Source organism: Ctenocephalides felis, unplaced genomic scaffold, assembly GCF_003426905.1.
Source record: "Ctenocephalides felis isolate EL2017-DRISC unplaced genomic scaffold, ASM342690v1 CF-g0.4_SCAFFOLD_01886, whole genome shotgun sequence".
In the NCBI taxonomy this organism is placed as follows: domain Eukaryota; kingdom Metazoa; phylum Arthropoda; class Insecta; order Siphonaptera; family Pulicidae; genus Ctenocephalides; species Ctenocephalides felis.
This window is the reverse complement of record NW_020538040.1, coordinates 90652519-90670475: the sequence shown is the minus strand read 5'-3', so window position 1 is coordinate 90670475 and position 17957 is coordinate 90652519. Positions and strand designations below refer to the sequence as shown.

General features: G+C 30.4%; 1 protein-coding gene across 3 annotated transcripts in view; it reads right to left on the bottom strand.

The window, feature by feature from the left end:
- LOC113376710 (solute carrier organic anion transporter family member 3A1) overlaps nucleotides 1-17957 on the bottom strand; it is a 251322-nt gene that overhangs the window by 10842 nt on the left and 222523 nt on the right. For all 3 annotated transcript variants that reach the window (XM_026616729.1, XM_026616728.1, XM_026616730.1), the window contains one exon: nucleotides 10970-11134. In XM_026616729.1, the coding sequence (XP_026472514.1) occupies nucleotides 10970-11134 (165 nt within the window). The remainder of the gene's footprint in view (nucleotides 1-10969; nucleotides 11135-17957) is intronic.

The following is a 17957-nucleotide window of genomic DNA, read 5'->3' as shown; positions in this document are numbered from 1 at the left end:
ATATTGGCTTTTTTTTAAATATTTAAGTGAAGATTTAATGATTATGTTTCTACTTTAGTTCGTAATTATTCCTAATGTTATTACCAATAAAATTATTTCAAAATTTGTCAAATTCTTTCTTATTATTTATCTTCTATTTTATATTATATTATCGCAGTTTGTCAATAGATTCACTTTCTTTCTTTATAGTTCTTTATATATTTCAACGAAACATACAATATTCGCAGAGGCGAATTATTCTATTTCTAAATAAACTAGTGGTACATAGCATCGTGCCTTAAGGCAAATTGCAAGAACTTCCCGTACAAAAATTAAATTTTTTAAAAAAGATTCAATTTTTTTTTAGAACTTTGAAAAAATAAATTTTTGAGAATTTTAAAATGTTTGAGAAAAATTTGAATTTTTTTATACTTTGAAATATTTTGGAAATTTTGAACATTTTTTCAAAGCAATACGTTAACTGTATAGAAACAAAATATCAAAACGCGAAAGCGCCGCGTCGCAGTCTATCGGATAAACATTGTTACGGAACCCATAGAAAAGTAAACAAAATTGTTCTTATTATTAAATATCTGATAATTTAAGGCGCATATGTCTAATGACCATTTTTGTCCACCAAATGGCATGTTTCAATTCTTTTTTATAGCATCTACGAAACGAAACAGCTAGAAAATTTCATCAGTCTATACAACTAAAATACTTTTTGGATTATTCAAATCGGTCATTCGGCATTTCCGTATCTTCGGAAAGGCTAAACCTGCCTTTATCAAAAACTAATAATCACGTCTCCCCATCAATAGGAATCGGATATTTTTTGAATGATTCAAATCGGTTGATCCGTACTCTCGACATCGTCGACAAAAACTTTTATACGCACAGTTTTTTCAAAGGTATGCTAAAATATTCAGGAGGTCATGAAACGTAAAAACGTACAATAATTTTCATTTTCAGTTTTTTTGCGATTGCTATAACTTACCCTATAGAAAGTTAATAAAGTTTATCTATAAATGTTTAGAAATAAGTACGTACTTTACAATTCATTGGTCATTTTTGATTTGTATATTTATATGATTTTTCCTCATAATTAATTTAGGGATTATTATTTCATGATAGAATTGAAATTACAACCTCTTTTCTAGACCTCAATGGCTCAAAAATTAATTAACGTCTAATTTGTACCCTTGAAATAAATTAACGTCTAATTTGTCCATTGAGCGACAAATAAAGCTCTACCGTATCATGATACCCTGTCTCAGGCCTCCACTACTTGAAATTTGATTTCCCATTGATAACACTAATATTACAAGGTAATAATATATGGCTATTCACCATTTCAATATCGCTGGCACTCTATCATAATGGGTATTATTTATTTTGAAAGCGGAAAATAATTTTCAGGGAACAAAAACTCGTATAATATAAAATAGTGGTTACAAAGGGTCGAATATTTCGTTTCCGAAGGAGCAAAGTTGTACCAAGTAATCTATCGCTCGCATGACTTTGAATTATATAGAAATCTCTATTTGTTGAGAATTAGATTTATAGATTAACCACGAAAAGCAATATATAATGGGTAAATTGCATGAGTCCTTTCTTTTCATATATGTTATTACGAACATAACTGGATATTCGTATGATGTAAAATTTCAACTAATTTCGGGTATTTTAAAACACAACTCGAGACGCCGGAGTACATTTAGATCTATATCGGGCAAAACTTAGGCAGAAACATGTAAGCGAAGAACAAGGTAGCTGTCTAAGCCATTTTTGATGTAAACTTTTAGTAATGGTATTATTATATAGCGTGATACATATTATTTACAGATCCGGTGACAACTACAAAAGCAAATAAATGTATTACAAGACAACTATATCACAAAACCTCTTGTTTCAAACTGTTTATTAATCAAAAGCGCGAATCAGCCTAGTGAACCCTTGAATTATAATAGTATTCAGATGGTTCAGTTTTGATTTTAATACGTCACATTTATATAAAGATTATAGCTTGTTTGTTGTAATTGTAATTTATTACAGAGTAGAATAATGTACATTTTCTAGCAGCATAAATCTCCATATGAACTTTATTGCAACCACCATTCAAAATAAAAACTATTTTCAAAATTTTATAAACATGTCTTATGTCTGTCTATAAATATTAAATACATATTTGCGTTATTTTAAAAATCATATATGTAGTGAATCATTTTAATTAATAAATTCAAATGTACCTTAATAGAATGCATTATCTTTAACAAAATTAAACAGGTAAAGATTTTTCATTACTAATTTCCTTTTCCTTTCAATGCTTCCCTAATCACGACATCCATAGATAAACAAGACGACTTCTTACAATATGTAAAGAAGTAAACTATGTTATATTTCCAGTACTATTGTTTCAAATTCAAATATTTATTTAAAAATTATTTTGTAATATTAGATTAGAGTTTATAGTTTATTCAAACTTCCACGTGCTAAAATAATATTGGTTTATTCATAGCGTCAAAATAAACACAGATAAGCTATGACTATTATTTTTTTTTTACAATATAAACTCAAATTATGATTGCAATAATGAATAAATATTTATAAAATCAAAAAAAATATATGCAAAACCAGTAAGTATACACTAACTTTTAACTCCATAAATATTATATAATATTAATGAAGTTATCCTCATATTCTACCTTTGAAATTTGATAATTTGACAAATAAACGATGTGCAATTATGTTATGCACATATAGTGCACACAAGATTTTCTATGACATTAGCTCCTTTTCCTATTAAGATGATGATAATAGTAGCACCTTGCCCGAAGGTGTAAAAGCCCGATTTTCCTATTTTTCTTTCTTAAAAAGAAAAGACGAAATTTCTTTTTTGTTCCTGTCTTGTGAACCATCATCAATCATTTGCAATTCGGTTTCTATTCTGAATAATACCAAGGATCGTCTATATGATAAACAATGAGCTCACGGAACTAACTAACTTGTAAGGTTCAACTAAGGAGCAAATTCTACGGTAACATAGCCGAAAACATAGAGTTGTTATGGCCACGTTATCTTATCTTTCTTTCTTGATGCTAACAACTGTGAAAATACTATCTATTTGCTGTGCGATCAGGCGTTTTACACATATAACTGAACCGATTCTGCCGCACAACAGACCAATGTTATGGTAAGGCCATGTTACGCTTCAGCTTGCATACATTATGCTACTGAATTGTACTAAATACTGTCAAAATGTCAATGTCAAACTGTCAATCTGACGACCTGAAAAAAACGCCTAACGGCACAGCAACCACATAGTTTTTGACAATATTTAGAACGATTTTGTATGGAAAATTCTACATGACATAGCCTTCCCATAACATTGGGCTGTTGTACGGCAGAATCGGTCCAAAAACGCCGTTGTGATAACATCCTTTCTAGGTTTGTTTATATGTAAAATACGCCTGATCGTAATCAAATAAATAGCATTCTCACAGTTTTTTTGGCAACGCTATGTTACCGCAGAATTGGCACCTAAATTTTTGGAGCCCTTTAGTGTGAAAGATTTACCTAATCCTCTCATATTGCAATTCATATACATATACACATATACATAAAAAACCTACAAAAACACACTTTTTGTACCCATCTTCAATTATATACTGACATTGTGTTAATAGAGGTTACCAAGAATAAAAGATCATGGCCTGCGTGTTCAAGGGTTAGCTCATCTTGGTCAGTCCAAGCAATGCCCAGGTAGTATAGGTCTGGAGTTTAATAACAACTCCTGTCGTTTCTTGAAATATCTCAACAAAATTCTATCGAATGTACGTGGTTATAATTTTATCGATCGGCTGTCAATCGTGGTCGTCGTTTGTCACTGACCACGCGACTTACGCAGCGGCCGTCCGGGCAATTTTCCGCATGTGAGATTTTTAATGAGCTCAGGGCGTCGGTATGCAGATCGGGATCGCTAACGATCTGTCTCGCGCTTATCAAATCCACAACATGCCGCCATAATTCTATATCATTACAAACGAAATACTATCAGTAATCACTAGATACACGCTCTGCACAGAACTAGACCAGGCATGGCCAATTGATGACGCCCAGATTGAACTTGCGCATGCAATTATTCTGCGAACGTAAAAAAACTATAAAGCAAAAGCACCACGGTAATTTAAGTGTCAACAATGGAAAAGCTTGGCAGATGCTTAAGCAAAAAGGAAAAAATTAAAATAATGTTGTGGACTTTATATAAAATCACCGAAAGCGCATCTTTTCAGCCTTTTTTCGTTCTGCAATTTTCAAACGTTAACCTATTTCTCGTATCTCAGCTTTGAAGCACATGTCTCTTCCTTCATCAAACATACAATTTATTTATACTCTTTTGTTCAAACACCATCGATTTCTCCATTTCTCCATAAATGAAATGATACAGCAACAGTCCTATAACATTATGAGGGCAGTCCAGATTATGTTTTGTTTCGGAATCATATTCTGCATAGTTTTTTCCTATCTAACTCGCAAGATACTTCCTCATTTGTATCTAAACCCGTACATTTTATACTCTCCATTTCGCTCGCATCACATTTCAAAACTCTCTAAAACAGTTTTCATAGAATTTCTTGGTAAAAGAGAATGGCCTTTCAAATATGTTATTATAAATACTGTAACTTTAATTGTTTGTATTTTATAGACAAAATATAAGAGCTTATAAAATGGACGATGATGTTTATATAAGTTTACATGAAAAGAAAACTACTATTTGAAGGGCAATAGTAAGAATTAAAAATCTTGTCTCATAATTCTAAGAATTATATAAACTGAGGGACCGATTCTGCTGCATAACAGACCAATGTTATGGCAAGGCTATGCTATGAAGAACTTTCCATACAAATTCGTTCCAAATATTGACAAAAGCCATGTGGTTGCAGTATAACCTAGAAACCGCACAAATGTCAAAAAAACGATGGCTGGACCGACCTTTCCCCAAAACTAATCATCACTCATCCCCATTAGTAGAATTCGATTGCTTTTTCTATCATTCAAATCAGTTGTGTGGTACTACCGAAAACCCTGACGAAATTTGTATCCACACATACATACACACTTCATTTCATCATTTTTTCTGAGGTATGCCAAAATGTTCAAAAACCTTCGAAACGCGAAGATATGCACAAATTTTCAATTTCGATTTTTAGACGATTACAATAACTTATCCTACTAAATTACTGTCCTTAAATACGTCATAAAATCTAAATCATACAAAAAAGACGAGTATCACACCGCCTACACCCCAAGGACAAAATTTTAATATTTGTTGCTTATAATATCAAATATAGTAACTTAATTGTTTTTTACTAAAGCGTCTCTAAATCGCGTAACTCAAAATCGTAGTATAGCTTGAATTTTGACGATTGCAAATACGCCAACTCAATTAATCGTGCTATCAAACAAGTACAATAAGCATAAATCAGTACGTGATATCAAAATGTCCCAGTTTTCATTCTCTATATATTCCATAAATAATCACTCGCAATGAGAGAACATGTTGTATGTCGCATGAACCGTCCACTTGGAATCATGCAAATAAATTTATTACCAAAGATCGCACATGCATTCGCCACTATTATTTGCGCCTTGAATAATACCGAACACACTATTCGGTAATCAGTCAGAATTAAAAAGAATTACTTTGAAGTATGTATTAGAACTAGCTAACTGTTATGCATGTACGAAAATATTGCATCAATCATAATTTTAACATTTCCATAATTCCAATTTGCATTTAAAATCACATTTAAACAGCTAATGAAGTTAATCTAATATTAAAATTTATAATCAATTATCTCCAATTACTCAAAATATTGAATATGTTAACATTAGCAATGAATATTTATTAGTTTCGCAATGCAAAGGTATACAGAAAACATTTTTATTGTTTAAAAATTTGTATAACTCTCTCTTTTAGGAATTCCATAAGTAACAAGTCATATTTAATTAACCCTTAATTAATTAAAAGGTCCACCACCGATATCTCAAAAACAAGTAAAGTTAAGTTTGTTTGATATGTGTTATTTGTTATGACATATAACTGATTTGGTTTTCACAATTTAATTGCTCAAAATCAAATTGGACCTTTGTATCCCCGCCCTACCCTATCAAAGTTTATGTGAATACAACTTTAAATTACAACAGAAGAAATTCATACGTACAGATTTTTAATTTACTACTTCAATAATCTATTAGACTGTAGACTTATTAGTTGTTTTTTGCTATGATAAGAATTGAATACCAATTTTCAAACTATTTGTAAGCTTGATGTGAATTAAATATTTAATATAGTTCATTTCTTTTCTAAGATGTTAATTTCGAATAAAAAAATATTACACTAACAGACAAATATTATGAAACTCTTTCATGAGAACTAATTTTACGTCTTATTTATTTTTATTGAAAGAATACCTTCCAGTTTTATATTATAAACATTATATATTGTTATAGTCGATACATATAATGGATAATCATCTATTGAGTTGTTTTGATTTTAATACAATATCTATCGTACAAATGGCAATTGTCAATTATAAAATTTGCGAAATGTCCTGAACTACGCATTTGTTAAAATATATAATAATAATTAGATGAGATTTAGCTTGCCAGGTTCATCCAATGGCTTTTAAATTTTTGAAATCGGCGCAGCAAACGTCAATGAAATGTCAAAAATCGGCTCGCATACATTTTTTTAAATTTTATTTTCAATAGCAATCAAAATCGTAGTCAAGACCATCAAAAAGATGGGTGACTATATAGAGTCACTTACTTCAAACTCTATAAAGTTTGAATGATGTTCTAGTTTATGAAAATGTTTGACACTGTTGATTTTTATAACTCTGTTTATAAATTCAATATGAATATCGTCGTGTAAGGTCTTATTGCTTACGAATCATGGAGCATCAGTAATTTGTCTTAATATTTTCGACTGGGCAAGTTGCATTAGCACAATGTTGGATTTACTCGCACAGCCCCACAATTGTATGCCATAAGTCCATATAGGTTTTATCATTGCCTTGTAAATTAGAAGTGTATTGTCAATAGATAGAATTGACTTGCGTCCCAGAAGCCAGTATAGTTCAGCGGTTCGAATTTTTATAGTTTTTAATTTTGCGCGAATATGATCCTTCCACATCAATCTGCGATCTAGATGCATACCTAAAGGTATTCGACACAATCAGTACTTGAAATTGCTTGACCATGAAAATGCTCGCATACTTGTTTCCAATTTTGGTCTCAAACGATTCAGGATGACTTAAAAGATGAAAACATAAACTCCTCCTTGGGGAAGTTAGTAATAAAATGAATTTGCGATTTATCAAAAGACTGATTGGATCTAGTTCGATTGATTATTTACCAGTAGTTTTAGATTGTTTACATACAATCACTTTCTAATATTATAATTAAATCCATATCGTTTGGAATAAATAGATATAAAAGTATGCTAAATACCCTTCATTCATTTACTGTCATCTATAAATAGTACAATCGTAATTCAAAGTCAATCAAAACATACATTACACATGCATAAAATAAATACTCATACGGTATTATATATATTAAAATATATGCGTACAAGCAAGTAAAATATATGCGCATGAAGTGGAAATCAGTGTTATATCCAATAGTACGAAGCCTCCTTCTGCATTGTAATTAATATTAATATAATTCTATCAATTTGTTATTCAAATCCGTCTGAATAAATAAACAGTTCCATTTGCGATTGGGGTTACCGCTTACAAAACAACATCGTGCTATTAGTAGGCAAAATTTTAAATGCAGTTTCCATTCGTCAAGGCTGTGGCGAACGATTCTTGTAAAAATAAATCCCGTCGGCTCCGGGCGAGGATCTCATTATTATCATTCGAAATTCACACGTGTTCCAATGGCGAACGATCATATTATATGGACGAGATATAAAAGAACCAATATCCAAAGTTATTTAGAACTGATAGAATCTGCAGAAGGAGTGAGATGTCGATAATTGACCTTTTATGGTAATAAAATCGATGATCATGCGAATCGTGGATATAGTGGCATTTAATTTCATTAGCATTTTAAAATTCTTGTAAATATATTATATTTTAGTAGAAAGTAGGTAAATATTTGGTGCATAAATAATACCACTGACAAATATGTATTGAGTTTGATAAATTTTCAAAATGATGAAATCAATTTTGGATACAGTTTTTCGTGACAAAATTTAGGGACTCGTGGCTATAACGACCGGACTTTAATCAGAAGTCCTGGGTTTAATCCCGGATTAAGTTTGATAAATTTTCTAAATAATAGAATCAATTTTGGAAACAGTTTTATGTGACGAAATTAAGGGCTTGCTCGTGGCAAAAACAACTGGACTTTAATCAGAAGTTCCGGGTTTGATCCCGGATTGAGTTTGATAAATTTTATAAACAATGAAATCAATTTTAGTAACAATTTTATGTGGCGAAGCTTAAGGTTCGCTCGTGGCTGGAACGACTGGACCTGAATCAGAGGTCCCTAATTCGGCCCCGGATTAAATTTGATAAATTTTCAAATTAATGTAATCAATTTTGGTAAAATTGACTGAACCTGAACCAGAGGTCCCAAGTTCTATCACGTTTCAAACAGCCTGTTGTCAATCAGTAGTGACAACGGTTTTCACTTGGAGATAGCAATATGTTTCCAAGTGAAAATGGCCCTGATCCGGCATTTCTGCATCAATAAATATACACCTTATTACAGAAATTGTAATAATAAATCATCATACAAAAGACAAAACAACTGTTTGGGATGCCATCTGTAGAATCGACTAGTATTAAGTATAATATTAAGTCAAATTAGCATAAGCGCTTATAGGGTTCTTAAGTTCTGATTGATGTTCAAAATAATAATAGGAAAAAAATGTGGCAAAATTTAATATGGCACGGAACAACAAATTATATGAAGACAATTGTGTATATAATATTACTAATGTGCTATCAAACGTGCTAGTCTGATAGTTAAAATAGTTTATTCACTATAAGTTATAAATTTCATATAAATATTCATAAAATTTGAATAATAAAATTATAATATTTAACAAGAATTCCAAAATATAGTAAAAAAGGAATGCATATTATTGAAATCTCTATTAAAATTTTGTAAATCTAATCTCATACTCATTTCCCGCTCATTATCATACTCATTTATAATAATTACCAATTATTATATTAATATAGTATATACTGTTATAAGCATATAATAGTTCAAATAAATCTATCACACTAAAAAAGGCAAATTGTAAATATTGTAAAATATTAATGGCTTATTATCTATCTCACCACAATCATAGCATTCGATTTTGATAATGAGATAAAAAGATGAGATGAAAAGTTTAGATATTTTTATTAGAAAGATAGCTATTTCTTTTATTTTCCATAAACCATTTCATAATTTTTGAGAGCTGATACATCAAGACTTTTATGTAAAATGTTTCATTTGATTTTAGTTTTTAGTTTATGCGTTAGAATTTCGAATGCTTATTTTGAAGTTTTTTATTGCAAAATCTTGATTTAATATTGTAAAAACGTGTATAAGATATATAATAGATATGATAGATAATAGATATCACGCCTGAACTGGTTTAGCAATTTAATAGATACAAAAGTATGCTAAATACCCTTCATTCATTTACTGACATCTACGGCTAGATCTGCCTTTGCCAAAAACTAATCAGCACGTCTCCTTATCAATAGGAATCGAATATTTTTTGAATAATTGAAATCCGTTGAATCGTGTTCTCAAAATCGTCGACAAAAATTTGTATCCGGACACACACACATACATCCATTTTTTCTAAGATATGCGAAAATGTTTAGAAACCTCTGAAACGTAAATATATATAAAAAAAACATTTTCGATTTCTTTGCGATTACTATAACTTACCCTACGAGAAGTTAAAAAAAGCATGGCTAGTTTGTGATTCCCATGATAACTAGCTGTAAGTGGAATTCTGTCTTAAGGCAATTAAGGCATCGTGCCTTAAGGCAAATTGCTGGAACTTCCCGTACCAAAAATTATTATTTTTTTAAAAACGATTAACATTTTTGAAAAAAATTTACTTTGAAAAAATAAGATTTTTGAGGAACTATAAATTGGACAAAAAATTACTGTTTTTTGAAAAAAAAGTTTTTTTTTTAATTTTTTTTTTTTTGAAAAGAAAATTTTTTTTTCTTTATTTTGACATATTGTGGAAGATCTGAACTTTTTTTTCAAAGCATTCGTACTGCTTTAACTGCATAGGGACAAAATATAAAGCGCGTAAGCGCCGCGTCGGTGTCTAACGCATAAGCATTGGTACGGAACCCATAGGAATGTTAACAAAATGTATACTTATTGTTAAAATCTCTATAAAATATCTGATAATTTGATGTGCATATGTCTAATGATCATTTTTGACCGCCAAATGGCTCATTTTTTTACTTTTTCCTCCATATCTCCGAAACTGCTAGACCTACCTTCATGAAAATTTTATCGATTTTTCATCTTGTCAATACAAGTGAAACGTTTTTTGAATTATTCAAATCGGACGCTCCGTTCTCTTAAAAACTGAGTTACCGTTTTCGGCACTTTTTGCCCGGTATCTTCGGAACGGCTAGACCTGTCTTCGCCAAAAACTAATCAGCACGTCTCCTTATCAATACGTATCGAATGTTTTTTAAATTATTCAAATCGGTTGATCCGTGTTCCCGAAATCGTCGACGAAAATTTGTATCCGCACATACATACACACACGTACATACACACACACACACACACACACACATACATCCATTTTTTCTAAGGTATGCCAAAATGTTCAGAAACCTCTGAAACGTAAAGATATATAAAAATTTTCATTTTCGATTTTTTTGCGATTACTATAACTTACCCTACGGGAAGTTAAAAATGTATTGAAAATTCTTACCCAAAATCATATTAGCGTCTGGAGCGGCGAGACGAAATTGGGACTCAAGATATTTCGGCAGGAACGTGTATAAACCCGCAACTGGCAGAAGATGCAGAACTGAACTCGCCGTCCTGAACATCAGAATGTCGTTGCTCAACAAACGCTTCAACGTCATAGGAAAATCTGAAAACAGTTACAAACATCAAATTAAACTGCTAATACATATTACATAAATAAATCAAATTAATGCATTTAATAACCAACCGGTAAAAATAATATTTCTTTTACCATTGTAATCAATGAACATACATTCAGATTCTATTATCAAATGCATGTGTTCAACCGCAATGTAATGATTAGTTTAATACAATACTGGCCTAGATTTTGAATGCAAGTTTTTATATATTTATACCGTAATTAATTAAAATAAGAGAGAATTAATTGAGTACATAAATACACACTGTATATTAATATATTATTTTAGTTATGTTAAAATTTAGCGAGATTTCCCAAAACATTATTTGAATTTTTTAATTACAAAAAAAATTAGTTTTATTAGTTTCCGCATATTATATCAATTTTATCATATTAATTCTAATGAAAATAGCAAACTATAAAATATATTTTAAATTTTCAGAATAAGACTAAAATAAAATTAACTGTTAATTGCAAAGAAACGGTTTAACTGGCGTTTACACAAAATTAACGAAAACGATTCCAAATTCATATATTTCTAAAAAAGCTAAAAATTAAAACGTCAACTTAATTGCAAAGATGGGGTTCTGCAGACCTTCACATAAAACAATTAACGTATACTCCAACAGATACCTTTTAAACAAGTATAGACATTTTAAAATCTGCCAAAGTCGATTTAAACATTCAAAAAACATTCTGCCAAAGTCGAAAAATGAATCTGCCACCAAGTAATGAAATTTATGTAAAACCAATGCTTTTCGGCAAATTTATGTAGAGGGTACGGTTGTGCCAGGGTATGGTAGTGACAGTCGCCATAACAGCTAAACTATACAGATTTTGAGATAGAGTGCAAAGGGAGAAAAATGTAGTATGTTTGTTTGAACAAGTTTCCTATATTGAATTTAGTCTGCGCCCTATATTAACATGATCTGTAGACCGAATTGCTTTTAAAGAATCAAAAAATGTTCAATTTCTATGTTCGATTTCTTTCAATAATAGCATTTTCTTGTATACAGATAGACCACTTTGTTTGTTATTTTGCTGTAAGTTGAACATTAGCAGTTAATTATCAGCAATTATTTTTTGCGTAGATAATTTAGCTCAGTCATAACAATTATTTGTTTTCAAAGTGTGCTTTAGGTACGGTTGTGACATGTAGTGTCCTTTTGTCCTTTTCAAGTAAATATCAAACAGATGAAGAAAAAAGGAAAGAAAAATTCAATACAAGGAAAAAAAAGATTTCACAAAGATTTCTTGTTAACTCTGTTTAAAAAATTATGTTTTGTTATATATTGTTATATTATATTCTTAAGCTTGAATAAGCTTTGTTATGTTGCCTTGTGTTACATATTTCTAACAATAATAGTGGTTCTAAACCATTTTGGTGTTTATACCTATTGTTTTTTAATCTATTTTTATGCCTGTCACAACCATCCTGGAATCATTCACCAAACATTGTATTTAAAAATTTCAGTATTTCCATATAGACAAATGTTCAAATTACCATTTAGTTTATTTTTCTCCCAGCAAACCGGTAAATTCACAAAATTATTACTGATAAAAATAAAGTGGCACTACCGTACCCAATCTCCCCTATTTCTAAAAAGTGATACAACTATGTAAAACCAACGGTTTGGAAGTGGTGGGAATGAAAGTATGTAAAAACTATTAATTAATTATTAACTGGAAATCAAATTACAGAGAAACTTCCATCTTTTTTCCTAATTTATAAGCATTAAACTTTTATATAATAGATATAATTTCATTTATATCAGTTTCTTTCAATACGCTTGCAGTGAATTGGTAAATTAATTAAATTTCCTACACATTTCGTGATTCGACCTTATACCTAATAACTTCTTTATTAGTCCATAACACGCTCTATAATTTTATTTTTATAGAACTACGTTTATAAAAGCGATATCCACGAATAAAGAAATGAGGATTCCATGATTATATTCAAAGATAACGTCAATATTTATTATATACTCCTATATTGTTATATGATTAATATTTATTATCCACATTCCATATTATTTGTAATAAATTATTAATATTTTTTCTTTTAATATTAATATATTTAATACAATATGCATTATAAAGATTTTTACACAATTGTTATAATCAATTATGATATTAATATAATTCATACAAATAAGATCATATTTATACATTATAAAATTCCAAGATTTTTCTGTTGTTTTTCACAATTTATATTAAATAGAAATAAAATTCCACGACAGAGATCAAGATATCTCAGTATCACAAAAAACTAGATGTTTTAACATTTGTATTATTTGGTATATTCAAAGATAAACTTCAAGGTAAATTACAACTAAACTAAACCTGAAGCTAAGCTAAAAAACGTTAGTCATTATATAGACCCATCCATAGGTGTACTTCATTCTGAGATGAAAACTTTACCATTATAAAATTACCCATAAAAATATTATTTAGGTATACATTTGAACATACATGTAATATTTCTGCGTAATAATTTACTCGAAATATTACATGACGTATTTGCACTATAAATTAACATCTATATCTTTTTACATTAGGCACATTAGTACATTTCTTCTATGAATAAAAAGTAGAAAATTTCCTAACGCAAAATCACTCAAACTAAATTGATTGGAAGAAACGATTCAAAAATTGTTATTGAATTTGTTTTTTTGGCTGGTTTCAAATTGATTGAACAAATTTTGATGTTGGAAATTTAAGAGATTTAAAAGAATTTCAAATTCATACAATTGTTAGAAATAAAAAAAAGTGAAAAAGAACATTTTTTAAAAAAATTGTGTAAGGTCTATTGCACGTGGGTCATGGGTTACATTATTTTTTTTATTTATATAATATTTATATCATGTTAATATAATATATAGGGTAGAGCGGGACACAGCGATCCGATTTGATATTGAACAATTATATTATGAAAACCAAACGAATAATATAACTGACAATGTTCAATAAGACTCCTAGCTGTGTTTTTTCTGTTATTTAAAAAAATGTAACCTGGTCTTTTTTACCTCATAGGCGGGGTAAATTGGGGAGGCCAGAGTGGAAACAGATCTGATGTCTTATTATAATTTTGAAAATAATAGCTACAATATTCAACCAATGCAAAATATAAATTTCAATGGTACATTTTTATTGAGGTAACACTGTATATAACCTTGATCTGGCATTTCATCAGAAATATTCATCAGCAGAGTTGGAAAAATTATTTATTCAATATATCTCTTGTAAAATTACCTATATAACTTAATTTACTTTTTTACTTTTTACACCTTTGCCAGGATAGAGATTCAGTTGGTCCTTTTTACCCCACCCATTTATAAGCTTTTATAGAGGTTATTTAAAAATAACAAATTAATCTAACTTAAAATGAACAATACATCTTATAAAACAATTAGATAACGATTAGATAACGTTTAATTATTAAGGTCTCGCAAACTAAACAACAGTGCTCACAACCAAAAAATCTAACAACGAAAGAAAATACTTTTGTTATGGATTTTCAAACATTGCCGTTTTTCTCGCGATATCAACGTCGTCAGAATCAAGATGATGACTGTTTATACATATTTTCCCTCTACTTTTAAATATTGTTGTTAAAAAATTCTTAACTTTACTGATTTGAGATAGCAGTGGTGATCTTTTAAGCACCGATCTACCCTACAACACAGGTGTATATAAATAGATTTTGCTCATATATACTTGCTCACGTAGAAATGATTTAATAACCTTTCCAAATCTCAACAAAAAGATATAAATATTAAATTTGTATGATAATAAACTTTAATGCATAGAACAAGGTTATCATTATGACAATAACGCATTCCCTTGTGCGAGAGGGTTTCGCAGATCGGTCGACACGATTATAAAATCCCATACGAGAGCCAAGGCAACGAAATAAGCAAAAGATGAAAAAGAAAGATCTCGACACATACCAGCAAACGAGTGAAAAATTTATAAAGAACAAGAAGAAGAATAGACAGAGATCCCACGGGAACAATTGTTGAATACTTAGTTATGTTTTGATATGAAAAATAAGATATTAAAACGCTATACAATTAATTCTATTTAGTTAGATCTCTTGTATAAATAAAAAATACAGATAACAATATGACAACAGCATGTTTCCTAAAAATTTAACATCAAAGATAACTTTAATTTAAACCCAAAGAAAAGTTTTTAAAACAATTTTTTTCAAACCTATTACTAAATGTATTACTAAAAAATAATACTGTTTTATTTTCACTTAACCTAGTAACACAGCTATAGTATAGCCACTACTATTAACTGAAAAATCTGTAAAGTATAGAATTTTTAACGATGCTATTTCAACGTAAAAGGCAAAAGATGTGCAAATAGTTATTACTTTAATTCTTACTACGACAATATCAAATAATAAACGGCCATATATGAATATCTACGACAAGTATTTGTTTTGTTGAGAGTATTTTTGGTTTGAAGTTTAGCTTATGATACCTGAAAATAAATTTTAAGTATGTGTCATTTAATTGTTTTATAAGATGTGCTGTTATCGTTTTATAAAAACGTACATGTGGGTGTATTAAAATGGACCAACTAAACTTTCACAATGGCAAAAGTGTAAACAATAAGAAAATAATAAATATAAAAGTAAATTAAGTTAAAATAATCAATTTCACCAGAGATAATTTTAATTAATAGTATTTCCCACTTTTATGATGATATTACAAAACACCAGATCAAGGTTATATACAGCGATCATTGTAAAAAATGTGCACTTTAAATTTCTATTTCGTATAGATATTATTTCATCACTGTAAAATTGAAAACAAGATATTAAAGCTATGGGGGCAGGACAAATTTTAGTAATAGTAGTAAAAAAACTTTTTTCTGTAATTCGGAATTAAATGGAAATTTTACTGAACATAGTTCGATAAATATTTGTTTCGTAAGTCTTACGTGTCGATAACTATAATGTAGTTCATTAGATTTAGACAGTATAATTACTGAAAATCAAATTGAACCTTAATGCCCCGTCCTACTCTAAAAAAAAAGAGAAGCACACAGAACTAGAATTAAGCTCAACATATCCAGTTAAGCTAAATATATCCAGTATGGCTAAAAGAATTGCGAATTATAAGCATACAAAATAAATTAGAATTTAATAAAATCATTTACAGATAGTCAATGGTTCCGATTTTACTATTAACACTTTCTCACTCTGTGACACTGATGTAGTCGAGTCTCTTGTTTGTCTTTGCCAACGACATTGTGTTGTAGGTGGGCCAGTTGTCCAATAATTGAACCCATCAGCTTTTTCATTAACCTCGTTAAAATAAAGTTACTTCTCAAATAGAAACTAGGGTAGAAATTGCCTACAATTTGAAGCCCTGCATCGGACCTCGAATTAGAGAATATACTCTTTTAAAAATAATATAAATAGATGTGTATGAGAAATATTAAAAAATAATGCGTCGATACAAAACAACACCATACTCTCAGTTATGCGGACATACAAAAGAAGAAAATGCGAATGCAAACGAACAGCAAACGGACAACAGAAAATCGCAAAGGTTCCTCCTAGTAGTGGACAAATATGACGAGTAACCCGGCGTTTCTGTGGAGATGCACCGCCGAGCGCCGAACAACGACCGACGGCGGCGCTGAGGAATTTACTCTTGATACCGACGGAATAAGAACGGATCGGAGGCTACAGTGGGCTCCGAGGCAGGGGCAAATTCTCGGATAACATAGCAAAGTTATATTGCGGGTCTAAAATCGTATGAGTTGGTAGTCACGAACGGTCAAAAAGTTGTGTCTTTGCTGTTCGATCGATCGTTTTTATACATAAAACCTATGGGGCCGTTCTAGTATTACGTAAGCACTGTAGGGGGGCGGGGGGTTGTTGATTTGCTTATTTTGGGTTGACATGGGGGGCAGGGGAGTCTGGATGATGATTACGTCATAGGTAGTATTTTTATTTCTTTACATTAATTACAAAATATTTACGTAAGCATGGGGGTAGGGGGTAAGAGCTTTGCTTACTTTTGCTGACAAGGTTGATGGGGGGGTGGGTAAATAATTGTAATAAATCTGCTTACGTAATGCTTGAACGATCCCTATGAGCCGATTCTACCGTAAAATAGACCAATGTTAAGGCAAGCCTTTGTTACATAGCATTTAAATAGTACTAAAAACTATCAAAATATTACGTAGTTGTTGTGCATTCAGGCGTTTTAGATAACAACCTAGAAAAGGCACAAACATCACAAAAATCATCTTATCATAACTGCATTGAAGTTACATTTTATGTGTAAAATACCTGACTGCAAAGCAAATACGTATCACTTTGACAGTTTTTAGTACCACTTTATATAAAAACTGCCACGTAACATAGCCTTGCCATAACATTGATTTATAATACGGCAGAATCAACCCACTAACTTCAAAAAAGCACTAATGTAAAATAACAAAATCATCATAAGTGCAACTTTCTGATATAAAATCTACTGTTACACAAAGTTTCAGCAAAATCCCAGACGAGCGACAAGCGGCTTCTCCTTAGTAGTACAACAAATTCAATCCTTATATGAATATGATGGCTTATTAACCAGCTCATAACTTTAAAGTTACAAGTATAACTGCAGTGTGTGACATTTCTGGAAATTCGGTAGAACTAAGGTGACCATACATCCCGGTTTGGTCGGGAAAGACCCGGATTTCCATCTTGTGTCCCGGGTTTTTCTAAAAGCTATATTTGTCCCAAATTCAGATCATTTGTCCCGGATTGTACCAGGTTTTCATAAAGCTTAAA